This window comes from Acanthaster planci, linkage group LG14, assembly GCF_054643075.1.
Source record: "Acanthaster planci isolate LZ-2023a linkage group LG14, COTS_SCS, whole genome shotgun sequence".
NCBI lineage: Eukaryota > Metazoa > Echinodermata > Asteroidea > Valvatida > Acanthasteridae > Acanthaster > Acanthaster planci.
The window spans coordinates 2,254,007-2,281,887 of NC_141790.1; the positions used below are offsets into that span (position 1 = coordinate 2,254,007).

Here is a 27,881-nt window from a genome sequence, read left to right on the forward strand (position 1 = left end):
ATGACTTGTGAGAGCACTAGTACTGATTTTCATACATTTTTAAAGTTTTCCTTGTTATCGTTGCTCCCTTTTTTCTTCCCAACAGTGGTGACGGCAGCGTTAACCAAAGTCAGCAAAGAGACCTCCATCCTGATGGACCCAGCTGCCCTCCCAGCCCAGATCAAAGAAATGGCCACCAGAGACACCGACCAGCGTGCGCACGGCAAGACATAACGAAAGGCTCCCTACTCAGAACGTTCAGACTATTTTAGCCATCACTATTTATTTGTAAACATGTGCTGTTCTTATTTTTTAATTGAATTACGAATTGAACTTTGGGGAGAAAATGAGACTCGGCACTGGAAACGAATAAACAACCCAGTGTTATTGTGAATGATGTTTTTTCCCATGGGTTGAAGATGGGGTCTCAGTAGCCTTGTGCAAGCAGGGTCATGCGCTAATAGACTTTGACATTTTGGGCTCTTGTGGTGGGTGCCAGGTATCATCAGTAATTGCATCGAAGCACTTCAGCAGTGGATTTCATGAAATTTTATGTGTCGCGCATTGAGCTGTTTGTATTGAGTTGTGACTCATTTCATGGAAGTCGGATAGTGTGTAAGTGTATGAGCCGTGCGATGTATTACGGAGTGACTTACACCTCCACTTGTAGGCTGCTTAATTTTGGCATTCACGTCCAAAATGAAAATGAAGCTTGTCGTTGCTCAACATCTTAAGTTTGATGCGCTAAGTATCACCTGATTTTGTAGGGGGTATACATGTATGTACTCGCCAAACCATGAGAGAATTGCAAAGTTTCTCCTCAGTTATAATGGGAAAAAAAAACAGTGTTGTGAGTGACTGCGATCAAATCACATACTGTATGCACAGCTTCAAGATAGCTGAGGTGAGGTGACGCTGGTCTAAGATTTGTAAAATGTTGAAATTGTGGGGAGGCTGTGCATCGTTTATGATCATCAGCCTGTTCTTCAGGTACTCAAGAAAAAAGTTACCGAAGTCTAAACAATGCGAAAGGTGATGCATTGTTTCTGGAAATCATCCGCTGATAGACGATAATAAGTGCGAATTCAAAGTTTGGAGGGACGGTGTTGTAATCAACGTATTTTCAAAATGAGAAATCTATTAGAAATGTTAATATATGCGTGTCAAGGAGATCAGTCTACAGGGTTCTCATGGAACGCCAACGAATGCTGTGAAATACTGTGAAATGCTGCATTGTACAGGTTTATTGGATCATAGACGTGCGACTGATTTTCGTTCTGTTTAGAATGGCTCCAACGTTTAAACTTTTGTTCGTTTGGCCAAACAGCAGACTCAAGCTTTTAAAAAGTTGCTTGGATTTCTCAGATGGAGACACTTTTGATTTGGACAAACCGTAAGAATGAGCCTCATGCCGCAAGAGCCAGGTGGCCACAGTAGACGTGTCCATAGTGGAGTGGTGACTGTAATTTATAAAGTGTGCTAGATCACTGTGCACGTGACCCCTGACTCCAGTGCAATGCACAGGCGTGTGCAAACGTGACTCAGCCTGTGTGCAAACGTGACTCAGCCCATGTCCAAATGAGCCTTGATGCCTGGGAATGTTTGACCAAATGGGAATGTTTATGGGAGTATATACTCCCAAATGTTCCCTTATACAAGTAATTGCTTCTCAATGCCACTAGTTGTCTTTGTTTTGATTGGGTCCAGGTTCTCAAATTTTCAGATAGGGTCAAGAATACATTTTGAGAAATACAGAGGTATTCTAATCTTAGGAAACTATTCATAGTGAGTATATATTTAGAGTAGCCTGTGTCAGGCATTTATCCACCCATCACCTTTTCTTTGGGTTTGTTCCATCCTACCTAGCCATCAACCTGCAAGGAACTTCCATAATTATGCAAACAGAGCCAGACCTCGTCAACTGTATATGTAACGGCTCTCTGTAAACTTACTTCTGCTCTGAAAATTTGAATGCATTGGTTTGTTGTGTGGTGCATGTATATGTGCAGTGTTTTTGTATGTAATGTTCACATATGCCAGCACTCGCTATTTCAAATCCAAGCACGGAAGAGATAGGGATAAAAAAAAGTAAACTAACATCACATCTGGGTTTGACGATTTATTCGCACTCTGCCCATTTACATGTTTGATTGGTATAATTTATGACAAGAAAGACACACACACACTTCAGTTTATGTCAATACCAACTAGTTGTGGAGTATTGAGATCTGACTCATAAATTATAGTTTCTAGTCATTCATGTTTTTTAAGTATAGGCTATCAAAATGAATCGCAACAAAAGTATTCCTTTGCACCTGTTCATATCTTCCCAACTTGTACTGTTACTTGGAGTGGACCAATCTCAAACCATTGATAGCTTTGCTACATATTGTGTAGGATTTCCAAGAGCCCCCTCCACCACCCAACAAAATGGAAATATAAACCCTGTGCCATTATTGCTAACATTGGGGCTTTTGTATGTTTATTTACCTGATGTCATTTCCCAGTGCAGAATGGATAATCATGAAAATGAGTCCTGCCCAATTCAGACACACGAATGATAAATGCATGTAATGTAGTAAGAAAAAAAGACTGAAATGATTTGTGATTGTATGATTTCAAACGTTGTGTTTGACATCACTTTTTTAGGGGCTGCCATTTCTTTGCACGTTATTAAAAACAGAGGTGCATGCCCGGTAATGTTTTCTTAAAACAACAACAAAAATTAAGGAAAGGAGGCACACTATTTTAAAAGGAAAACCAATGTGGAATAATGACAGTGTTCTGTGTGCATTCCATATTTATGAATTTTACGAGCAACGTTTATGCGAGGGCGGTTGGAAAAACACTGACGTGCTGTCCTTCGAACTTCTTAAGTACGTGATGATATTGATTAGAAGGCAAGTTATTATTTGAATAAAGATCCATTTTAGAGTCATTTGTCTTGTACTGGTTTATTTTATTTTATTTTTTGGGTTTTTTTAAGTGAAAGACACATAATGTTGCAATCTCTAAAATCTGTTCTCATCATATACTTTTAAGTATAAACAGGCATAAAAGTTTTCCAGGGAACTGCTCATTTCTGTGTTTTGAACTTCACACTTATGCCATTGAAAATTGAAAACATTGTACACAGTCTTGTAAAGATAGGAATTTCCTCATTTTGGGGGTCAAAGTCCAAGTTACGTGCCTGTGTATAAGGGGCAGTGTTTATAAGTTGGATGTGCCAAAGACATTTTTTCCTGTAATAGGGTTTTGTTTTTTGATCAGGTGTGTTGATTCTCCCCCCCCCCCAATTCTACAGAGTTACACTACCCACTTGATCAATACTTGCAGTACACAAATGGAAACTGTGTACAGTGTACCTGCAACCGCACAGGATATCTGTTGTTTCCTAGGTCAACAAGGTTGTGAAATTTATTTTAATGGATTTTAGGTTAGATGCCTTTAACTTTCCTGGCATTTCACCTGCTAGATTGCATCAAGAGCCCATTGTAATTTTCAGGAGGGTTGGAATTGCAGAACCAGACGATTGGGGGTCTCCAAATGCGATATCATCGCTTGTGAAAAGAAGTTCTGCTATAACATTTTGTGATGTCTGAAGCAAAGAAACACATCATTTTCATGTTCACAAGAGTCGCGTGCAATTTATTTATTTATTTTTGCTGTTGCTACCTCCATGTTGCTACAAAGCCGAGTGGTTATGTCTCGAATTGCGCTTCCCCAGTGTGCCTTTCTAGAAAGAAAGGCATTGTAATGTCTTTCGCTGGAACTTTTTTTTTTCTCGAGCTGAAATTCCCAATGAGCCAATGGAAGCCATGCCAGGGAATTGCATCGCGCACTGTACTTCACTGAAGACATTTCGGTATCACAGAAGAATTAATACAAAACGCATCTTCGATGTCTGTATTAAATTAACTTCCCCATTGACTAACAACGGAAATACAAAATGAGCTCGGATGACATTCGGCCTCGGCGCACCAGTGTGGTTTTTGTGGAAATGGGTGAAAGTTCAGTGGTTTGCCGGAATTTCCAAATGCCATAAAAAATATAAGCATATAACATTTCATTGTTGAAATTTTTACACAAAAAATACATGTATTTCAAAATTTGTTGTGAAGGGCATGTGTTTTGTCTACAGTTATAGCATGTAAATCGGCAAATTTGCAAATGTCCGGTGACTAGTTAATCACTATTTTCATTACATGTAGGCGCACTTTTATTCGGGGTGCTTATGCATTATTCATTATAACAATGCGAGCCGGTCACATGGCTGCTCGATTTGATTGTGGCATTTAAATAACCTTTGACCCAGTCTCCCATAGTTCCGTGCGTCCATGATGTACTGCGCGCTGCCATTTTGTGAATTTCGTCGAAACTTTTCGACCGCCGGCGAGCTTTTCCGCGTTTCTCCCTTCTGTTTCTTGTCAGACTTGGGCCATTCTGGTGGCCTTTCCCTGGGTCATGAATGCCTCTCACACGCAATGAGCAGAATTCATCCCTGAAACCGGATTTGGAGATAGGGCCGAGAAAAAGGAGGGCGTCGGGCAGCAACCACAGGAAAAGAACAAGGGACGATCTGTGCGAGTCGGGTGACGAAAACAACATCGTAATGGGGGAAGCGCCAAAACGGGCGAACTTTTCGGCACTGAGCCCGTCAAATAATGGATTTACGAGCAGAGCCTCTCCTCTAGCTAACAGCAAGCCAGGGAGCTCAAAAAAGCTCGTCATTAAGAATTTCAAAGGTGGGTTTGGGACTGGTAGGCTAACGTTAATGTGTCAGTTTAGTTTGTTTTGCCCATCAAAGCTGCACAGTTCACAGTCACGACCATGTCATTTTCCACAAGCGACAGGGTCCGGTTGGAACTTGGACGGTCTCCAACCCTAGAGTGTCGTCATGTTATGATCGAGTCCAGATTGGTAGATCTGTTACCATGATCACACTCGTACGGGGCTTTGGCTGATCATGCTAAATGTTTTCAAAATCTATTCTCTGTGTCTTTTAATGGTCAACCCTCCTGGTTAGTGTTTTTAATTGGTCATGATGGTTGTGTAGAAATATAGGTATTATTACAAAGTTGAAAGTAATATTCCCCCAGAATATTTTAATGACATTGTTTAACGCGTTCATTTTACCATGTATCTCATATGGTATCCTTGCATGGGGCAACAGTAATATCATCCATCTAAATCGAATCTGACAACTTCAGAAAAAAGCAATGTAGGTAATAGGCCTAAATAATGATAATTTTCAAGCACACACAAATTCTCTTTTCTATAACTGTCGTATATGAAAAGTAAAAGATATTTATGCTCTTCAGCCAGGGATCCTTCATGTTTCAACTTAATCATAACATTACCTAATTCGATCTGTCCATTCTTTACAAAAAATGAAGAAGTCCATCACTTTACAAGGCAATGTCATGAAATTCATTGATCATGTGCACACATGACAACGTCTAAAAGAACTATAAAACATGAACTATAAAACATGGAGGTGCACAGGTAAATCCTTCAAAAAGATTGCTAGTCATCCAGTATTTAAGTATAAATATAAAAATAAATTGTCAAATAATTATCTAGAAAATGATTAAGTCTCCTTTTCTTTTACGGGGTTACATGTCATGTTATGTTATGTGTTGTTCCTTTATGTTATGTTATCATCCATCTTACTATATACATGTATATTAAAACATAAGATTATTCATATTGTACTATGTCTAACACAAAGTATGAATAACTGGGGACATCTACTTGACAAGCAATGCTTTTTAGGGGTCTCCATCCATACAGACTATTGTCTTCACAATATATGTATCATGTGGAAAATAAAGTGAAGGTGATGTGATGTTGTGTCCTACAACAGTACAAGTAGACCTAGCCTACTTTAATTAGTTTAAATTGCCTTACATGCCGTCTGCATGAAGTTCTGAAGTAGTCTATGTTTTGGTTTGTGGTTTATGTCTTGAGGCGTGGAAATACCCCTAGAACTGTGGAACATCGGACCCCCTAGTTTGGGAGTTGCATGGAAAGTCTTTTAATGTCCATGACCGTATTGTTGCTAGTTCTCATATTTTGCCACTTACTGTGAAAACCAATCAGTCCAAATTGACAATCGGTATGATAGGTGTTGTAATTTAGGGTACATGTACAAGTACCTGGTGACTCCACGGTCATGGACATTAGGGCCTACAGATACAAGCATCACAACCTTTGCTGTGGGAGCATTAAGCAACAAGGCCTACAGTTGCCTATGTATCACAAACATGTCACAAGTCATTATGTCCTTTTTGAAAATAATACATTTCTTAGAAACTATTCAGATCCAGTTTTGTTGATGATACATGTAGAATACTAATTCTTAACTATTTAAGTTCACTTTTCTTGAGAAATTAGTCATGTAGATCATGCCAGCAGGTATTTTCAACACTTAATCACCAATGCCATGAACACATTGTCAATGCAAAGAGCATCATCTACATGTCTGTCACGTCTTTAAAGTTTACATTTTGCACTGTGACGTATTGGCAAAAAAGGAGTGTTTCCTGAAACTTGCAAGGTTAAATAATAGAAAAGTGTAGCCTTTGTTCAAGAACAGGTAGGCTAAATGGGCTTATAATACAGAACATCAGGGTAATAACAAACAGTAATTAATTTTTATTTTATAAAGAAGCATTTGTCAGTAACAAGTAGTTTTTGTGCCTAAAAACACACCAAAGGGTGCCTTTTGTTGACTGCATGTGCATGGCAAAGTAATATCAAGACATTACCTTACACCCATACTTCAGAATGGTTCAGGCCATTGTTGTTGTTAAAAGCATAAATTCTGCCATCTGGAAGTGGGATATCATTTTTTGCTCGGAAAAAAAAATCCATAATCAGGAATAACATTTTATAGTGAAACTGATCCTCTGGCCTGTGTGCCTGTAGAGCGCTATATTGGTTTCTTCTTTTTTCAATTTTATTTTAATTTGAATGCGATTTAAGGTGTTGATGGTGACAAGTTTATTGAAGCTGTGTTGACAATAATTGTTTGCGCGAAGAAATATGGGCGGTTTACTACGGTGCACCTCCAAGCATGCCAAGAGTTGGCAACGCATTTGCGCGTTAGGAAAGGGTTGACAGACTCGTGCACATTGTTATTGGCCAATGCATTACAAACCCTTGGGTGAATCGCCCATATTGCTCACTTGGTTGTGCCATTATTACTATAACACATCACAGACTGTAGTGTTTTTCCCAAAGCTTGCATATGCAGTGTACATGCACATGTAGTTGGACATAATGTAGTATGTGGACCAGGCAAGCCTTTTAGGGTGATATCGATGCTGGTCACAAGTTTTTGACCTGCCTGTATAATCTCATTCACTTTGGCCAACATTTGCAGTACATACATGTACATACCATGTACAGTTCTGTAGGCCAACAGTACTGCGGTTTCACCAGTATTGCTCATGGCACTTACGGTATGAACTTGTAAGTGCTTTAAGATAACGCCCACACATTTGAATGGAAGTATGAAGCATACGTGTACTTGTACCTCAAGCTATGGAAAAAAACATGAGCATTGTTATCAAACATGTCAAAACAAATATACAGTGAGCTCAAAACAGTACGCATACCAGAAACTTTCATTTTGCCTTCTGATTTCATTCAAATCAACAATTGCACTTAAGAGTGTGACAAAAAGGGAAAAATGTACCGATACATATTATGCATGAGGTTAGAAGTGGCAGCCAAACACCTACGTACGTACATTGTGTGTAAATAAGGGAAATTAGTAATTAATTAATGTATGGATGTATGTACATTTATGGATTTGACCAAGAGGAAGCATGGTTGTATGTAATGTACGCGTACCATACATGTACAATGCATTTTGAATGAAATTAACGTGTATTATGCATTGAAGTTGGAAAGGGCGCATATATTGCCTCCTTTGTGTATGCTTTTGGGTAAATCCAGAAATTACGAGTCCAAAAGTGTGACATTTTCGTGTCCCTGTTACATCTGGAAATATCACCGGAATTGATTTCTAACTATTATTATTTGTTTGGCAGGTACTTTGCATTAACTCATCACTCTTGGAAATTAGAAAATGTGTCCTGAACTTATAAAATCACATGTCAGATGTGACAGGGACACAAAAAGGGACCCCTAATTTCTGGAATTACCCTTTTGTAAGAATCACTGGCTGCTGTACTGCCCTGCATTGCATGTTTTAAAGTCTACATACATGTATGATACACGTATATGCTTATGTAGTACCGATACCCTGTGACAATTGGAGATTAGTAACTTCAGCCTGCCAAAATTTTTTTTAAAAGATTGGTTATGGTGACGATGAGGGCTGTGAGCCCATTCAGTAAATGTTTAAAAAACCCAAGGTCATTTGGGAACAAAGCTCTCGCGCTAGTCTGCGTCCAAATTAGCTCTTTCACTCTTGATTGAGGGTATGCGCTGTTGAATTGGCTCATTCCATGGTCACAGAATGCATTTTGACACGTACATGTAGGCCTGAATGTCAGAAGTGGTGTGAATACTTTGGCTAGTACAAAAGAAACAGTATTACATGTACTACTTCCGGTACATCAGGCATGAACAGTAAGAATGTTAACAATAATGGTAATGGACGATCCTATTTCATTCATTAGTGTCATTCCATCACCAACCTCATGATTTTTTGTAAATGGCCAAGTAAAATGTTTTGTTTTTGTTTGTTGGGGTGTTTGTTTGTTTCCTTTTTTGTTTTGAAAAAAAAAGTTCATTCCATTACCTTAGAATTTCCCAGTTTTCACTTGCATTCAGTACTGGTAAATTTATTATGCAAGGAGGTGCATAATATTTATTTCATTCAGATGTGCATGAAAGTGGTTGATGATAATTTTATCCCTTCAACAGTGAGGCCAGAGTTACCTGAGAACTACCAGGAGCAAACATGGCAGCGCTTGAAAGAAGCTGTGGAGGCCATCCATACCAGCCGACCCATCAAGTACAGCCTGGAAGAGCTGTACCAGGCCGTTGAAAACATGTGCTCCCACAAGATGTCTGCTGCCCTCTATGACAAGCTGAAGATAGTGTGCGAGTCCCACGTCCGTTCTCAAATTGGGCAGTACACTGGATATCCTTTTGATGCTTTGCTCTTCCAGCGAGAGCAAAATTCAAGCAGAGTTGTGGTCTGGCGTATCACATGTCAATCAAATGTCAGATTACAAGTCTGGTCACAGACAGTGGCTCGGTCATTTCTCCTCTTAAAATTGTTTTAACATGTACATGTATACTATGTACAAGCACATGGTTTGACATTGAGTGATGTGTAATCGGCTTGTGGTGACTTATGTACATGTACTTGCAACATTGAACCTGCATAGTGGATGCACAGGAAAAAGCCCTGGTCTTTTGTACATGTGTGTGCCTGTATCTCCCGTGAGTATTATGCTTAATGCACTTCTTAATAAACAGTTTTCTGCACCTCCGACTTTAAATATTGAGATAGTATGTACATGTAGCATCAAAGAACGTGTTAACCTCGTAAAGTTAAAGTGTCTGTAAAATGGTGATTCTGCAAAGGTAGTGGCAGTGCACGCAAGTGTTGGTATCGATGGGCTGTGATGACATTACAGTTTCTGCCGATGGATATGGAAATCATCATTTTCATAATAACCAAAAAAGGCAGCAAAATGTCCTTTCAAATAGTGAAACAAAAATTGGAAATGAGGCCTGTGTACACAAAGTTGCATTTGGAAGGTACATGTACAAAAAGAAATATCCTTCGCAGGGTCCCACAAAATTTTAATGCCCTGTGTGACATATACATGTACAAGTACACTGTACATGTATAAAAACATGTTAGTACTGCCCCCAATGGGTGACACGCATACATGCACATGTACCTGGTGCATGCTGAACATTCTGGTTCAGTGATTTTGATTGGTGCATACATGTATACTGGTACATGTATCGTACATGTACGTACATGTTGTTACATATACCACTATACATGCACATTATTGCTGTTACAACACATGAACATGTTCTGGTACAGAAATCTGGTCTAGGCAGAAGGGTATTCTAAGTGTACATGTATAAGAGAATTTGAGAGTCAGCACTTGAAAGTTCATCAAGCACGTCAAGTGAATTTTACGCAATAATGCTTTTTGCATCAATTCTCATCCTCTGTGAAGCATTTCTATCACCGACAGTGCTTTCAATTGCAGTGTGCATGTATGTACATGTTAAATTTGTTTAGTGTGCAGAGATCTGACATGACGTGTGTATATGAAACGTACGGGTAGATGGGTTAAGTACATTTACACATGCATGCGTACACATGAATTTCTTCATAGAGTACATATATCATGTACATATTATGGAAGGACAAACTGTTGATTTTCATTCCTGTCTGAAAGAATACTGCAGGTGTGTCAAGGAAATATATTCTGGTTTATGAACATCAAATATTTAAATAAAATGGTCCTAGGACCCAAACTATTCAAATTTACAAAAATTACACATTTCCTTTAAAACATTAAAATTAAAAAGTTTCATGGAACAGTCTGCGTTTGATAATTCCAAACTTATTCACCAGTAAATTACAGTATGACTTGATGTGCGTATAGTTCGTAAATGTTGGAGTTGGAAAACTGCCATTGATATTGCAAGATGCTATTGGTCATTCCAGATGGTGATGTTTTATTTAATGATAAATGTAACAGATGCTCTTGCATGGACGATGAAACAAAACCATGTTCCGTTTGGCAGTGTCCCGATGTACAATATTCCATTAGCACCACCCTTAACTCTTGCTTACTGAAATGCTTGACAGCCTGTCGTATCTCAAACAGCTGAACACCTGTTGGCTTGACCATTGTAGACAGATGGTAAGTGGCCAGCTTTCTGATTGCTGATGAAAATGGTGAAACGAACCACCTGCAAGGGTTCTGCTTTGCCGTACTACAGTACATAAATGATGTTACACATGCACACAGAGGCACAGGGTTATCTGCACTCACAGCGGCAGCCTTTGGGTCAAAGACAAATGCAAAGATACCCTGGCATAAGGTACATGTAGGAATGGTTGCGTTCTCGTTGATGTAGACCAACTTCCCTTGTTCTTGACTCGAGGCACATTGCAGGTTACAAGTTGGTGTCATAGCATGTTGCACACTGCTGGGACAGCACGTCATGCTCACTGTGGTTTTCGTACACCACCTTAGCACTGAAAAGAGAGAATTTGTTCCCAGTCACAGTGATTTAATGATAGGCCCTCTTCTGTTTAATGTAATTATACAACAGGGCACCTTTAGCAGTTTTTGCACCAACCATCAACATGTTCCAGGTATTTTTCTGTGTGGCACAAACATTCTTGAAGGGGATACCAAGACAGAGTAATGTTCACGTCGTTAAGCTCTGTAATGCGCAACATTACCCAAGCTGAATTTTCTGGCCCAAAACGTCTCACATGATTGCAGCTTTTATTTTGTTTCTGTGATTTATTCTCTTGACAGATCATGATCAGAAGTATATTCCTCTTCCTGGACAGAACTTACGTCCTTCAAAACTCCTTCGTTTCCTCAATCTGGTAAGTGCTGTCGCAGCTTGTGGGTGATACAACTTTGATCCATTTACGGGTACATGCACGTACAGTTGCACACATTCAGGTACTAGTTCCGTAGTTGTGGTTGTGGGGAATATAGAGTACCAAAGTGTGACGTCATTTTGAACCAGGAAGTGTAATGCATATGAATGGAGCGCATGAGCATGTTGCTTCATACCCTGATTTCTCGCACTAATGTGTTTTACACACAGTTGTGCACGTGACTTATTCACTTTGGTATCCTATACGTGTGTTCAAATGTGCGTGTACTGTAGATGTTGTGGAGACCAAAACTGTAATGGGGCAAATGTTTGTCTCCACAACTCAGTCCCAACATCGCTAACAGAAGAAAATGTCCCATCAATAAAGTTAAGGCTTACCCACACCTACAGGCAGCATAGATGTAGTTGTGGGAAGCTGCACACTTGTCGAAGGAATAGCTATTACTGGGACAGATACGTTATGGGGACAAATACCCCTGTCCTGCATTTCCTAACAAACATGTACATGTGTGTATTGTGTAACTACAGTATACCGGTAGTTTGCTGAGTTGACATCAGATCCCCCAAATGTTTCACTCCTTTTTTTTTATCACAGGCTGAAGTTTCCCCAAATCTGTAAATTCATTTCTTCCAAGTTTACATGTACCTCGCAAGGAGTTGTGAATGAATTATACGTTATATCTGAATGAGTTTGATTATACAGTCAGGTTGTTTCAGTTCAAGTCAATTTGTTAAGATACTAAACAATATTAGTATGAGCATGAGTAATTATTAAGAACTGATCATTTTTGAGATATCCACTCGCTCACCGCAGTATGACAGCATACTTAAGCCCCTTGTAAATGTGTGTTGCACGAACGTAACTCGCAGTTTGACAGATGTGCCCCTTGTGGGCCTTGTGGGCAACTGGCCTTGAAAAAAATGTTGACTTTGGATGACTTGAAAGTGAGTCAGTCTCAACCCTTTTCTCTAGTTCCTTCCTCCCTGACCTTAATCTCGTATATTCAACCTACTTACTGGTTTGATTCTGATTCTCCCCCAGGGACATGGGCTTGGATCTGTTCCGCACCCACATCATCAGCAACAAGACGGTCCAGCTGCGGACGGTAGACGGCCTCCTGCAGCTGATCGAGAGCGAGCGCGGGGGTGACGTGGTGGACCACAGCCTGCTCAAGAGCCTGCTGCGCATGCTGTCGGACCTCCAGATCTACCAGGAAGCCTTTGAGAAGAAGTTCCTGGATGCCACGGATCGGCTGTACGCCGCCGAGGGCCGGCAACTCATGCACGAGAGAGACGTAAGATATGACATGTTGTTATAAAGCATGTGCTGTGCAATACTTACAGGTACCTCCCTCCCCCCCCGGTTCTTTCGGCTGAGACATACCCTCAGCCCTTGAGCAACATCCTACTGTCTCCAGGTATCCTCTGCTACTTCTTGAATGTTTTCCTTGAAGGGGTCACGACCTTCAATATCCTCTGTATTTCCTGTTATAGTGTTGAGGCAGTGCGATGGATATCTTGGAGCAGTGCAGATGAATCCAGATACAGTCTAGGCCTAACCTTATGCACAGATGGTCGTTAACAACACAGCCACATACATATTCATGTGTATTTTGCCCTATAGCCTCAACCTTCCCAATTCAGTCCAACCAAATGGAGGATGTTGGAAGATCGAGAGTGGTTAGGGTTAATGATCGACTACATGCACAAACAGATACACTTTGATTGTGGTAGAGCACAGCCCATTCATTCCTGCACATTTCAATTCCATTTTCTGTCTCCAGTGATGCAGGGCATAACTTATTTTAGGATGAAACTTCTAGGGCAAAATGTGGAGGCTGCTTTTTATTGAGTTATGCAAGTTTGCTTGTTTCTTTTATTTTGTGAAGTCAGAAATTCCAGCATCCAAAACGTGGGCATTGACAAGAAGTTGCACAGCCGTTACCCGAGGAGTTTAATGTAAACGATCGGGTGCATTGAATAGTGGGCAATCAGTTTGGCGCACACTTTTCAAAAAAATTGTTCTCAGAACTTGCTTAAAACCATTACATTTGAAGAAAGGTGACCGCACCAGTGGAAATTACAGCCATTTCTTTAGGTCACCATGTACAATTTTCCTCCTGTGGCCAGGTCCCTGCATACTTGGCGCACGTCGACCGGAGACTAGAGGAGGAATCACAGCGAATCATGTACTACTTAGACCATACCACAAGGAAACCGCTTATAGCCTGTGTAGAAAAACAACTACTGGAGACCCACATCTCAATGATTCTTCAAAAAGGTGGGTCAGAGTTCTCTGTCTCTGTTCTATCTGTGTCAATCCTGTTCATTGAAAGTACTTAGTCAATGCATCTCTGGTACATGCCGGTAGTTCAACTCAATTCTTAATCTGCCTAAAAAATATCACTGTGCTCGTGAAGCTGTCCACTAGTTACTGAATCATTTTCTCACCATGTTCAGGTCTGGATGATCTGCTGGATCTGAATAGGACCCAGGACCTGGCCCTCCTCTATAACCTGTTCCAGCGCACCAAGTCAGGCCTGATCGAGCTCTGCCTATACTTCAGTGCCTACATCAAGGTCAGAAATCACTTTCTTAACTTTACATGAACCTTATACCGCCAGTTATTTCATATTTATGTTTCACTGATATTTTGTTCTGTCAGAGTTACTCAAAATTAATCCTCAAATGCCACAATTTACCAGAGTAGTAGTTTTGGTTGTTGAAATGGTCAGGATTGCAGTTCACTCATTTGAAAGACATTAACGCTGCACAAAATTCAAGAACGATTTTCCCATTCAGGTGTGAACAGGAAACAAAGTGCAGCACAACACAGCTTGCTCAGTGGTCTTCACATTCAGTGCAACCTGTCTCAGCGTAACGCAGCCATGTCCATACTTTTACAACTTGTATAATGTCTTACATGTAGTGGTGTCAATGCACTTGCGTGTGGGCGTGCGCGGTGTTTATATGTTTACACTGTGAGTAGTCTTCTGCGTCATTAATTGTTAAAAGCATCCAGCATTGGTCACGGTGTTGCTAGGGTTTGATCCTATTCTTGTCATGGAAGTGCACCACTCACTTACCGGTAGGGGAGGATTATTGGTTGCATAACCTCTGATCAGTTGTGGCAAAAAGTGCATTATATAAAATATAGTCGGTCAAGTTCTGCGTGCTGTTTACGAGTGGAACTTTAGTTGAACCAGTGAGCTTTAGACCCTTGGTAGCGTAATCCACTGATCAGTTGGGGCAAAAAGTGCATTATATAAAATATAGTCTGTCAAGTTCTGTGTGCCGTTTACGAGTGCAACTTGAGTTGGACTAATGAGCTTTAGACCCTTTCACTTGACTGCGAAACGTTGTGTGGTAATTTTTTTTTCTGTGCACAGAAAACAGGCACAACTATCATCATCAATCCAGAAAAGGACAAGACCATGGTACAAGAGCTGCTGGACTTCAAGGACAAGATGGACAACGTCATGACAGAATGCTTCGCTGATAACGAGAAGTTCCAGAACACGCTGAAAGAGTCGTTTGAGAGCTTCATCAACAAACGGCTGAACAAGCCCGCCGAGCTAGTCGGTAAGGGGTTCATGGGGCTACGTATGGGGACATGTCACAGCATTGGTGGATAAATGAATGATTAGATCACATGAACAGCCGTATACGATCATCATTTTGTTCATGACGTGTGAGGTGGCTGGCTTGAGTTTTGAATTAGTCTCAGTGGATGTGGAACCAGTGGATAAGGTGATGATAGCTGTGGATATGAGCTGATAGTTTTAGGCATGGAAATCATGGATTGGAAAATAAAGATGTGGAGGTTGTAGCACTGAAGTTGTGGACATGATACACATATTTGTGGATGTAGAAGTCTGGGCATCACAGGTTTGGCTGTTGGAGTGTGGATGTGATGTGAATGTGATAAAGTTTTGCAGTTGTAGATGTGGAAGGTGTGGATGCAACTCCTGTGTTAAAAAAATAGTAGTGGATATTCTTACGCACACAGGTATCTGCTTTGCTTTCTCTAATTTTTTACTTGCAGCCAAGTACGTGGACAACAAGCTGCGAGCCGGCAACAAGGAAGCCACAGAGGAGGAGTTGGAGCGGTTGCTAGACAAGATCATGGTCATCTTCAGGTTTATCCACGGTAGGTTCAGGAGTGAAAGGAACTCCACAATTTCTTCTTCATCTGGTCATTTTGTGAAGTAGTTCATAGCTGCTAGTTGAATTTGATTGGTTGGATATGGGTTGGGATGTTGTACCCATTTTTGCCATACAGAACTCAGAAAGCAAAGTTTTTACCATCCAGCCTCGTTGCTTCAGAATGTTTGAGTTCGTGCACCCACATTGAGTTTTATTCTTTTATTAACCAATGATGAACGGCACCCACTGTTGATCCTGGTTTAAGATGCCTGTAAGTGTAGAAAGAGGCTGCCGTTTATGCAGGTTGCCCTTTTTTGTGTCACTGTTATAGCAGTGTGCATGAAGCAGTTCATCAAATCACAGTCTGTCATACCTTAGAGGACAAGGCATTAGTTTTCACATGTTGCTGTGTTATTTTATCTCATCAGGCAAGGATGTGTTTGAAGCCTTTTACAAGAAGGACCTGGCCAAGAGATTACTAGTTGGCAAGAGTGCATCGGTGGATGCTGAGAAGTCCATGTTGTCCAAACTTAAGCAAGGTGGGTGCTCTGTCACCACTTGTCCTCAACTCTGTCAAGGTTTTTGACTGAAGTCTCTGACACTAAGCTGGCCATTCATTGCATAATTCCCCCCCCTTTACCAGCAAAGAAGAGGAAAGGTGAAGATCATGTGTTCGTTTAAACAGTAGGCATGGCCCAATAAGACACTGTGGCTAAAGTAAAATGGGTCACCCCTGAACACACACACAGCCCATACTTGTGTCAAAGTACATCTCTGAAAATGATGTCACTACACCTCATGAATATTCATAAGCAAATCAGAGCACATCATTGGCCGATATCGCCGCACACACATGAAGTGAAAATGATACGCACCCAGGTGTCGTCATCCCCGGTGAGTATCCTGCTCACTGCCATGCGGTAGTTTTTTTTCTAGTAGCGCCAAAATCCCTCTGAAGCCCATCTTGTGGACATGTAGCTCGTGACATGTAATCTTAACGGAGCCATTCTGTTGTAGTCCTAGCCAGACATGCGGATCTCTGCAGCTTAGAAACAAAGTGGGTTTTTTTGCCTTGAATTTGTTTTTTTGTCAATTTGCCGGTGGATAGTTTTATGAGGTGAGGTAAAACAAATACAGCATGGTTTATTTCAGCAAAAATGATGTGAATTACTGATTCCGAGATGTAGGTCAGCTAGACTACCTCCTGATGCAAAGTTGAAGGTGATAGTCAAGCTGACATACGGTACTCCAAGGGACCAGTAATCCCACAGTGCTTCCCCTCAAGTCATGCTGTGTTATACGCTCCTGTATTGTGACATTGCAACTCATTGCAGCGACCATATGCAGCAAGGTATGAGACGGAGAGAACCCCCCCTGCTTTGTGTTGGTCATTGTCTCGCAGGAATCTGGGGAATTCCTTTCAGACATCTTGGGGGGATGTGTTAAGTAACAATAGTCTGGAATGTGTAAAGGAATTGGACATGTTGGGAGGTACCCCTCGGTCTCATTTCTTGCTGGGTATAGCAGCGACTATCCATATGACCTGACTACCATGCTGGATATAATGTGGTATCAGGGCCATTTTCATGGAGTGGTTGAGATTACACGACTCTGAAAGCATGCATATTATTGGTTGTCATTATCTCTCAGAGTGTGGTGGTGCCTTCACCAGCAAACTGGAGGGTATGTTCAAAGACATGGAGCTGTCCAAAGACATCATGATTGCATTCAAACAGGTATGAGGATTAAGGAGAGCGTTTCCCCAATGGCCAGCAATGTCACCATCATTGAGCACTCCATAACCTTCTGTGTGTGCTACTCGGCATGCTTTTCATTCCATGTTTGCCCTCTTCTAGAACAAGAAATTTCCACCTAGTTCTGATTCAAAATGAAAATTGGCTTTCATTAAAATACAGCACTGTTTCCCGGTCAAGATCTCTGGAACTTAATTCCTGGAAGCATCAGTGTGACGTGTTACGTCACAGTGTGCAATTTAGGTGATAAGTCATGAGTGAGTTGTCACAATGTGCACCTAACAATTCCATTTTATTATTTCTGAAACAGTATGCTTCCCTCTCAAAGGCAAGAAAAACCCTAGAGGTAAAACTTCACACGCAGCGTAATATAAGCTGTGCAGAATATTTTCTGTTGAATAATTTGCTTTTATTTTGTTGTTCTTCAATGCAGCACATGCAACATCAAAACATCCCTGGTAACATAGATCTAACGGTCAACATTCTAACCATGGGCTACTGGCCAACATACACGCCCATGGAGGTTCATTTACCTTCGGAGGTAAGTCGTCACTCTTAAATTGTCGTGATGGGGGTTTTTTGCCTTAAAAACCTTTAGTCTGCTTTTAGACAGTTGTCTGCAAGATGTTTGAGTTGAAAGTGCCATACCTGTTCGTGATCAAAAGCCCAACTTTTACTGGACCATCAGTCAAAATGTGCCTGGTGTGATTTTCGCTATTGACCAGGCTTGCCCATGAAGACGCTCACAAGTCATATGCACTAGCGTGAGTGAAGCATGCACACACAAACAGAGCAACAACTGCTCTACATGTGCACTGCAAACGAAGACACAGCTGCGCATGTACATACGCGTGCCACTTTTCCCCCAGCTCATAAAATTGTAATGGCAACTGAATACGTCTGATCCGATGCTCACAGTCGTTTTTCGCCTTGAGGGCCAGTTAGTCAGCTTTCGATACCTGTGACTGTAATGAGGTACAAATTGCCGCCATTTGTTTTTTTTCCAAGATGGTCAAGCTACAAGAGATCTTCAAGCATTTCTACCTGAGCAAGCACAGCGGCCGCAAGCTGCAGTGGCAGCCCAACCTGGGGCACTGCGTGGTCAAGGCACAGTTCAAGGAGGTATGAAAATGTCGGGAGCTACCGCCAGCCCTTCCCCAAAAGGGGGATCAGATGTTGCCACAAGCAGGATATTCAGTTCATCACTTGGTTGATGACAGCACGAAATCAATGTGAAATGAATTCCTAAAATGGCCGGCGCAGTGATTCCACCATTAGGTGGGTTGGTCCCGCGTGTAGACTGTCACATACCAGGGCTATAAATAGGTGTTGAATTTACAGCAATGAGCAGCCCTAAGTGCACATTTTCCAATCAACTTGACCTCTATCCTTTGTTATCCGGTTCATAAGCAACTTCTTCACAAAGGCGATGTGCAGGCTCTCATTGGACAATCGCTGAAGTTGCGCGTTAACTTCCGGTTCCATGGTTCCATGCAAATGGCGATCAATGCATGTAGCCCTATGCGTGCTATGTGCAGTGGGTGTGGTGTAAACTGAAGTGACGTCGCACTTACAAACCGGATTGGCAGCCTTTGGTGCATCTCCCTTCATATCCTGCAGGTCAAGGAGCTACATGTGTCATTGTTTCAAAGCCTGGTTCTTCTCATGTTCAACGAAGGGGACGACCACTCGCTAGAAGACATTGCCCAGGCTACCGGCATAGGTGGGTGAAAGTGTTTGCCTACCTGCCTGGAACAAAACGTCCAGGTTGACTCAATAGCGTCTATCTTTGCCTGGTCTCTCTCGGTAATAATAGTGACCGTACAAACACTTCATGTAGTCTTGAGTTGCGTCTCAACTTGTCATGCTTAGAGATTCAGGGACGTCGTGTAACTTTAGGTTAACAAAGGAATTCGGGGGACAGGGTATAGTAACCCTCAAAGGGCTGAGCTTTTTACGTCGGGGGAAGCTTGGATCTTGGCTGTCCCCCAACTGAGATATTTGAAACCTAACCGTCATGTGAAGATATCCATTATTTGGCATCAGTCCAACATGTGATTTTGTTGTTACGGCCATTCATAGTTCACAATTTCACATTAAAATGTTAGAAAAAACTCATGGGGGGGACATCTCCTACCCAGTTTCTTCTTTTGTAACCTCACATCCGAATTATTTTGTATGGCTTCAACAGCAGAGTGGTTACACCTGTTGCGGACTGAAAGAGCAGTTGGCTCTGTGGGACTGCTGACAGTGATCTCTGTAATTTCTGCCCCGATTCATTTGTAAATATCGCTGTAATACTGTTGTCATTCTTTGACAGAGGACACAGAGCTGAGGAGGACGTTGCAGTCTCTGGCTTGTGGGAAGGCCAGAGTTATCACGAAAACGCCCAAGGTACATGTCCACCTGTAACAAGAGATCAGACCCTCTATTGTCCATCACATAAGTCTCAGAGCTGTCACCGTTAGATACATCAAACCCTTCCTAGGTTATAACAGCCTTTGCATATTACCCATACTATTTCATTAGGTCCCTGTGCTGATGAAGCCACACTTGGTTTACATAAATTTGTGCTTTTCCATAGAGCCATTTGGGGCCCATAGTTAACTGAGCCCTATGTAGCACTGAAGTGAATGCGTCACACACACACTCAAATGTGTATTTGCCTGCAACTGGGGACCCCCTATTGTTCCTCTTTTGTTTGTACTTTAACTATTTTAGAAGACCACCTGTATGTTTTGTACACAGTTGTCAATTGGGGACCCTCTGTCAATTGGGGAACGTATTGTCCTCTATTGTTCAGGGTCCCCAATTGCATGCAAAAACAAACTCACGCACACTTATCTGTGTAAAAGGTATTAGCACGAGAACCAGTGCGTGAATGAACGTGCACATGTAGTCCATTTATTTACACTGCACTTCCCGATTCAAATGACTCGATGCTTTTGCACTCTATGGGAAACAGTGTGTGTCATCATCGGTACAGAGGGCTATTGACAGACCACCTGAGAGGTTGTTAGCATTTTATTCTCTCTCCATATTCAAGATCTATTCATAACCTGTGTTGCATGTCAAACATTCAAACATGCATGCTGATATCTCCATTTTGATGGCATTGCTGCAAACCAAACATTATGGATATTGTTTACTCAGCCACTGAAGTTGTTATTGCTTTTGTAAATAGTGTGAAAAGTGGACCTATATTTGTTTGGGCTCTTGTGCATTATCCACTTTCCTACGTTTTCAGATTTGTTTAAATAATTCCCAAATCATTCACAATCCATCAGGACGGTTGGATGATTTTTGTGTACAGCCTATGTAATATTACTGTATTTAGGACTTCATGCCTTTGTACATGTAAGTACAAAACGTCACCGGGTTTTGCGCTTGGGTGGATCTAGGCAGATTCCCAGTAAGTCTGTCAGTGCTGAGATATCCAGGGACAGCTTCAGAAACACCTTTTCAAAACCACCAGGGAAATCTAGAAATTTGCTTTCTGTTTTTTCCCCATGGAGGGGAGAGATATAGAAGATGGTGACAGGTTCAGCTTCAACGGTGACTTCAAGCACAGGCTGTGTCGCATTAAGATCAACCAGGTCCAGATGAAAGAAACGGTAACTTATTTCCTTTCAAAATGCACGAATTCTAAATTAGGTCCTTGGGACGTTGTTAGGAAAGCTCTCTTGTTGTGGTATTATAATGCTAAGCCCAGTGGCTAATCTGAAAAAAAATTAATTCCTCTGAAAAATTTGTGAATACTCTAGAACATACATGTAAACGCTGCAGATGATAACTACAATCTTGGTTTATATTGGGGTGGAGGGGCTGATATCGTCACTGCAGCAAGGTTGAATTGGCTAGGATATCGCGCTCAATGCACTCAAGCCAAAGGCATGTACATGTAGAGGCCCCCTAGGCAGCTGTCAAATGACCCATATCCAGCCACTGAGTGCAGCCAGAGATCTAAATTTGCTGTGCTGAGGGAGGACAATTAGAGATCCCAGAGGAAGCGTCTATGCTACAGGGCAAAACCAGGGAACAACTCCACTCGCATATGGCCCAGGCTGGGAATCAAACCTGGCATGGCCATAGTGGTGGGAGGTGACTGCTTTGTGCATTAGCCACTTGTATTGAAGAAGTCTGAAAAGGGGGTTTTGCCACATAATGCATGCACTGTGGCATGTTTGTATGCAGCTCACATGCATTTCTAAAATGTAATATGTAACAGTACACAGATTCATCAGTTCATCAACATGGAAGCCTTGGAGAATCGTATACGTGTAAAATCAGTGAGATTGGGCAGATGCATCATTTCATCAAAATGCAAAACTGAGTTTGTACACGACCAGCGTTTCGTGTGATTAGTGAAATTTAAGAACAGTAATTTTTGTCTTAAAATTTAGTAATCATGTCGAGGACATTATAAAATGTTAGAGGATCTAGAAACTCAGAATTGCCTGATATTGCAGTGCTAGGTGGTTCTGTTGTGTCTTTAAACTGGTGATGGGTTTTTTCCTTGACAATGTCCCAGGCGGAGGAGCAGTCCAACACCCAGGAGAGAGTGTTCCAGGACCGGCAATACCAGATAGACGCCGCCATCGTCCGCATTATGAAGATGCGCAAGACCCTCACCCACACGCTACTGGTGTCGGAGCTCTACAACCAGCTCAAGTTTCCCGTCAAGGTAAGGCACCATCTCTGAGACTTGAGAAAGCCTCAGTGGCAGTTACTCAAACTGAAACATGACAGTCGTCCACATACTAAATGCAGGACACGGATGCCTTGTCTCGACTGAAGCCGCTGGCGTCCATCTTACCTTGCCTATTTTACAAATATGGTTGTAGACTCACATTTTTATATGACTTCCTTACCACAGAACTTTAACCACTTGCTGCCGAGGAGCACAGTTCCAGGTACCTTGGGTTTGTAAGCATAGCTGGGGTGCCTGAAAATCAGACAAAAGAGCTGGGCCTTGTAACAAAAGACCATACTCGGAACAAAAGACTGAACTGCTGGGAATTTCCAACATTTTTTTTAGTTGTCAGTAGCGGAGGAAATCTGTCATTGTTTTGAAAGATTAAACTACTGTTTATGGCATTCAGGGTGAGCAGATTACCACTGGTGACAAAAGCACTCCAGCACTCTAGTGATGAGCGATACAGTACCACTGCATGCTAATCTGGCCCGTATTGAAAAGATGCCAGCAGCACACTGTGCCAGTCTGGGCAATCTGGGCTCTTTTTCAAGGCGGTAGGCCTGGTTGAAATACTCGGGCATCAATAGCTGTTGTCTGTCAGATTAGAGTAGCCACCAGATAATCACTTGATGGGGTTTAGCCGTTTAGGAAAAAAAGACATGAATTTTTGAAGGGTTTTGAAAATTGAAGATATTAAAATAACCCGGTTTTAGACACTGCATTTCTAAAAGCACCCGGCAGCATGTGGTTAAGGACAGAGTAGGCCTATGTAGCTGACGATGTTGCACTTTGTTCACATGTGCACTTTCTTACGGGAGCCAGTTTGGACCTACGGTCCACTGAGCACCATTGGAGAGCAAACACCTAAACAAAGGGCCTGTTTGTTTCACAAGGATCTGGATCTCAATCAGTAATCCTGATACCCATTCTCACCCTCCATTTGGCGAGTTCTCGTGTCCAAATCACTGATCATGATCTAAATCTGTGGGAAAGAAACACGGCCAAAGTATGGTGTCATCAGTACAAAGGTCCACTGAATGAAGGACTGATTACTGAGGATAGAAACGATGTTTTATTAACTTCGCGAGTCTGTTCCTTTGGATGCAGTAAAACATTTTGACGGGCAACTGCCTGTATGTATGCGTGTACTAATTTGTGAGGGCCGGTTCTAGAGCATCTTTGTTCCAAAGCTTGCAAAAGGGGGCTTGCTTAACTTTTTAATTTAAAAACTTTCGTAAACAAGAGGGATACAATTGAAGCTGTTTTACACACTTTGTGTCCAGTCCCTGACAAAAAGAATAATTTATTCTAATTCAGCATTTTACATTAATCTTAGAAGGCCTTACAAAAATGCATTATCAAAAAGTAAATCAGTGAATTATAGGTACACAAAGTAAAAAAATGACATCTAAAAAGAAAGATGAATTGTTCGAATGTGTTGTGGGGCAATTTAGTCAGGGATTTTTTTACCAAGATGTGACATTTCTTATTGTCCTGTACGCTTTTGAGTCTCAACAGTTAGTAGCGGTACATGTAACACCTGTGTTGTACCCACAAATCTGGAACGGGTATGTATATCCTAGACATATCCAAGGGGTCGTGGCGTTCAAGGAACAACAGGAGCGTAATTTGGAGAGTGGTATTAGAAGCCGTTACTGTGGCTCCACGCTGGTGGAGAGGTACCGAATAGTATGCGCGTGTAAAATTCCTCTTCCACCAGTAGGATGCTGTGACTTGTCAAATGCAGGCATTATGACACCCCCTTGGATTGGTCTACAGGGACAGTGAAACCTGCAAGGCAATCTCTGGGAATACTCGTATTTTGTGTGAAAAATTACAACTCTGTCGAGGCAAAGGAGAACAAAAGAAGGGAAATTATGGTACCCCATTGACACAATTATTGATGCGTGTATTTGCCACTATGTTGAACGTAGCGTTTCTTCCCTCATCTTTCAGCCATCAGATCTGAAGAAGAGGATCGAGAGTTTGATTGACAGGGATTACATGGAGAGAGACAAAGACAATCAAAACCAGTATCACTACGTGGCCTAGTAGCCTCCTTTCCAGCAGTTTGACCACAGCTGACCTCAGTGTGGATTGGCTCTAGCTGTAAATGGACACCTCCCGTGCAGGTCTTCTTGGTAGTTTTTTTTTTGGCTGTGTGACTGGTGAGGTGAGATCACTTGTGATAGCCAGGCAGTGGACCGCACCTTGATGCTCTGTAGACTAGTCTGGCACCCTAGTCTGATCCCCTCCCCCCTGCTCAGTGTACAGTGTGTTTCCTTACTGGCCCTGCAAATTGGTGCGGTAAGTGATGTCTGGCTTGTGGAGTCCACGCATTAACAGGAGCGTACAAAGACAACCTGGGATCTAACCCTTCAGAGTCTAGCCTGAGGAATCTTTGTGGAATGCAAAGCAAGTCCTTACCAGTGATCCAGGAAGAGCAGACTGGTGGAGGAGACTACATTTCTGGATTCTGTTTGTAGATGAATACGTGCACCAGTGTTCCCCATCCTATTTTGTACTACACCAATTGCCATTATCAGTTAAGTTGTTAGTCTTCATACCAGCACATTCACTGAATACAAAGGAAGAGTCCAATCTTTTCAGTGCTTTTTTCCTGTAATCTATTGGTGAAAGCAAATGTAAATGCTTTATATTGCTGTCATTTCTGTTCCAATAATTTTATGTAACTCCATCTGCTGTAGGTAAAGATTACTTAATGCATAGGTTCCATATATATGCAGTATTCTGTCATGTTCAGTCATGATACCAAATCGTACTTGACATCCAGTGCCTATTTGGGCAGGAGGATACAACTTTTTGGGAGTTGTTTTTCCTCAAGTACAATTTTTCAGTGCACTCAAAGGGATCAGTTCATATATCACAGTGACACTTGAGGCGAGTGTCGCAACTGTAAGCTTTCAAAATTTTTCTTCTGGTAATGGAGTTATTTCTATTACCAGTGTTGGCAATCTGGATATCTGTGGCCCTTAGGAGATAATTGCATTGCCAAAATTATGCTGTTGATTTGAGTGTGAAAGGCTGAAATGCACACAGTTACATGTATCTTCATAGAGTCGGATTAAGTCAGTCACAAGTCAATTACTGGTCAGTCCACAAGTCAGTACGCAGTTCAGTTCAATGGTATCAGTATACGATGATGAAAGAATGTTTTGTCCAGTTCATTTAAGTACATGTAGACTGTGAGTTGATTTGTGACAGAAACGACTTGTGTGCCTGTCTGTTGGTGACTTTAGCCTGACCCTATTACATCTGATATGATCAGAGTTTTGGAGTTGCATGTATTCAGCTGAAAGTCTTAGTTTCAGGAAACTGGTCAGCCAAGAACTCTTGCATCTAATAGGCTAAGCTTCATCTTCAGCTTAATTTATTTGAATTTGAATGGTACATCTGGGGTTTTCTGGTTCAAATCCAGGGCCCAGTTTCATGGCTTTGCTTACAGTTAGCAGAAAAACCTCACTAACTGTGTGCAGTTACCATCGGCATATTTCACAGGTTAACAAGGAAATTTGGCTGATGCGGTGTAAATCCTGTTGCTTAGGATTCTGTGCCAGCTCGACTAGCACAAAGTTTTTGTGCACATTTTTTTATGCTAGCGCTTTTAAGTGTGGAATGCTGATCAGGAGCACAGAATTCTGTAGTTAGCAAAGCCATGAAACTGGGACCACATTCATTCAAATCTGCACTGTAAAAATTTATCATCCATCATGGAATGCACCGCACGTTCACTTTTCCTTCAAACTTCCTGTTTTTCAAAGCTGACTGCATCCTTTGTCTTGATACATGCCCCCCACCCCAGCCGTGACATTTTCTTTTGTCCTTTGGATAGCAGTGGATCGTCATTCAATTTTTTCAAGAACACGTTAGTTCAGTGCCAGTTCATGAAGTTTGTCAATTCACTTTCTGTAAAGGTGGGAAAAGATTTTAAATATAATGTTTAGATGGAAAACTCATGGAAGCGACCCAGTGACATGTAATTACTGTAGAACTGGTTGGTGTGAGACCCTGAGAACATGCAGCCAAGGACGCAGACGTATGTGGTTCTTCAAGAGGAGTGTGGCTGATGTCTTGCTCCCTTTTTTATTCAAGCACATTTTTCCCCGAGATATTTATTTAGAAAAATTAAGCATAGTTGCAGAAAAGTCTTACATTTCCCGAAAATTCAAATTTGCACCCAAAAATTAAGCATAGTTGCAGAAAAGTCTTATATTTCCCGAAAATTTCAAATTTGCTCCCCAAAAGGTGATTAACACTCAGTTGTCTCTATCTCAGATATTTCCTACCGCTAGAACTTCACCTTTGCAGATAGCTTTGTAGTCCTATTGCCCATGGAAGACCATTACTTTTTGTAGTAATTTCCCAAGCATTTATCATGCTAAATTGTAACAAAACTGAAAAAAGCCTGTAATGCCTTTCTCCACTCAGAGTAGCACTGTCAAAATGTTTCATGGGAGAAGTACAAAATTGAGTGACTGGGAATTAAATTCAATCAGTCCCATCCTATTCACTGGCTGTTGGTCTTTGTTTTAATAACCACATATTTTAAACATGAATTAAAAGAACAAGAAAGCATACATGTAATATATGCCGCTTTGATGTATTAAGCTGCCAGTCCGGCTTCGGGTTACTGGAATCGATGGATTTTACTGTCAATGAACTTCGATTGGCCACACGAAGCTTTGATTTACACAGCTATGAATATGTCATGTTTTTGACATCCTGAACCAAAGTACATGTAGCTGCGCTTCGCATTCATGAATGTCGTTCGGCGCCACCTTTGTCACACTCGGTGGCATGAATTTGTTAAACAGCCCACAACCAACAAAATCACATTTCATTGGCTAGGCGCTTGAGAAGTGTTGATTTTTCCCATTTTGGGCGGGGCTTAATTTTTAACTGTCTTCTTTATTTAATGTAAAAAAGATGGCACCTGAATGTCTCCAAACCCACTGTCGGGTTAGCAAAAGCAGTTGTGATTGGTCAGAAATAAAGGTTCTGCAGTAGCCTGATTTAAGATTTTCTTGCAAATGTTAGGTATTTTTGGTACCATACTTGGCGTGTCAACATTTCCTGCGTACCTCAAATCTCAGGCAGAAAGTTCAAAGCCCGCTGACTTACCCGGCTGACATTCTTTTAACTTTAAACAAGTTGTATCCTTTTGCATGATTAAGTTAGATTCTCTACAAGAAACAGCAACATTACCTAATTTGGCAAATAAGTCCTTGTTTTTGTACAATATGAATGTTTAGTTAAAATCCAAATTGTGTGTTTACACTGCTATTGCTATATCTAACTTATTTTCTGGCCCTGAAAAAGATTATTTTGTAAGCCGAATATTGCACAAGTTAGCTTGAAGTGTCACATAAAGTAACTTATATTCAAGCTGGTTTTGATAAAATAACAAATGACATGTAAGCGGTAAGACTTTTGTGAGAAACAAATGGCCAGGGTTATTGTAAGAAACTTCTTAAGATGTTGATTAAACAATTAACTATGAAAACGTGAGTAAAGCTTTCGATATTCAGATTTGTTGGTTTCTTTTTAACGTGACTTTCATTGCCTTGACGACTTGGCATCGCACTACCACTAGGGGACCGTGACGACCTGCTTTCCGGAGTTTTGCAGGTCAGGGCCAGGTATTACCACAAGGTGGCATAGCCACGGGTAGCGGATAAGTGCGGATC

General features: G+C 41.4%; 2 protein-coding genes across 3 annotated transcripts in view; both read left to right on the forward strand.

Annotated features, from left to right (window-relative positions):
- LOC110985997 (uncharacterized) overlaps nucleotides 1-2,917 on the forward strand; it is a 33,554-nt gene extending 30,637 nt beyond the window's left edge. For both annotated transcript variants that reach the window (XM_022247558.2, XM_022247559.2), the window contains one exon: nucleotides 86-2,917. In XM_022247558.2, coding sequence (XP_022103250.2) covers nucleotides 86-213 — 128 coding nt within the window. In that variant the 3' untranslated portion in view covers nucleotides 214-2,917. The remainder of the gene's footprint in view (nucleotides 1-85) is intronic.
- A 1,384-nt stretch (nucleotides 2,918-4,301) lies between these two features.
- Nucleotides 4,302-27,707, forward strand: LOC110986006 (cullin-4A-like). Its single transcript, XM_022247577.2, has 18 exons — nucleotides 4,302-4,724; nucleotides 8,881-9,100; nucleotides 10,790-10,859; nucleotides 11,487-11,560; nucleotides 12,620-12,872; nucleotides 13,708-13,858; nucleotides 14,038-14,156; nucleotides 14,967-15,159; nucleotides 15,623-15,727; nucleotides 16,152-16,262; nucleotides 17,374-17,459; nucleotides 17,911-18,018; nucleotides 18,486-18,599; nucleotides 19,098-19,200; nucleotides 19,798-19,871; nucleotides 20,993-21,091; nucleotides 22,009-22,161; nucleotides 24,130-27,707. Exons 1-18 carry the CDS (start codon nucleotides 4,448-4,450, stop codon nucleotides 24,223-24,225), a joined length of 2,406 nt encoding a protein of 801 aa, XP_022103269.1. The 5' UTR covers nucleotides 4,302-4,447; the 3' UTR covers nucleotides 24,226-27,707.
- Nucleotides 27,708-27,881: the final 174 nt, after the last annotated feature.

Excerpts from the sequence above, each read along its gene's own strand:
- LOC110986006 (XM_022247577.2), top strand. The coding sequence starts at position 4,448 with ATGCCTCTCACACGCAATGAGCAGAATTCATCCCTGAAACCGGATTTG. Across the intron at positions 16,263-17,373 it reads GTTGTCCAAACTTAAGCAAG|AGTGTGGTGGTGCCTTCACC; the intron begins GTGGGTGCTCTG and ends ATTATCTCTCAG. Across the intron at positions 19,201-19,797 it reads TGCCCAGGCTACCGGCATAG|AGGACACAGAGCTGAGGAGG; the intron begins GTGGGTGAAAGT and ends ATTCTTTGACAG.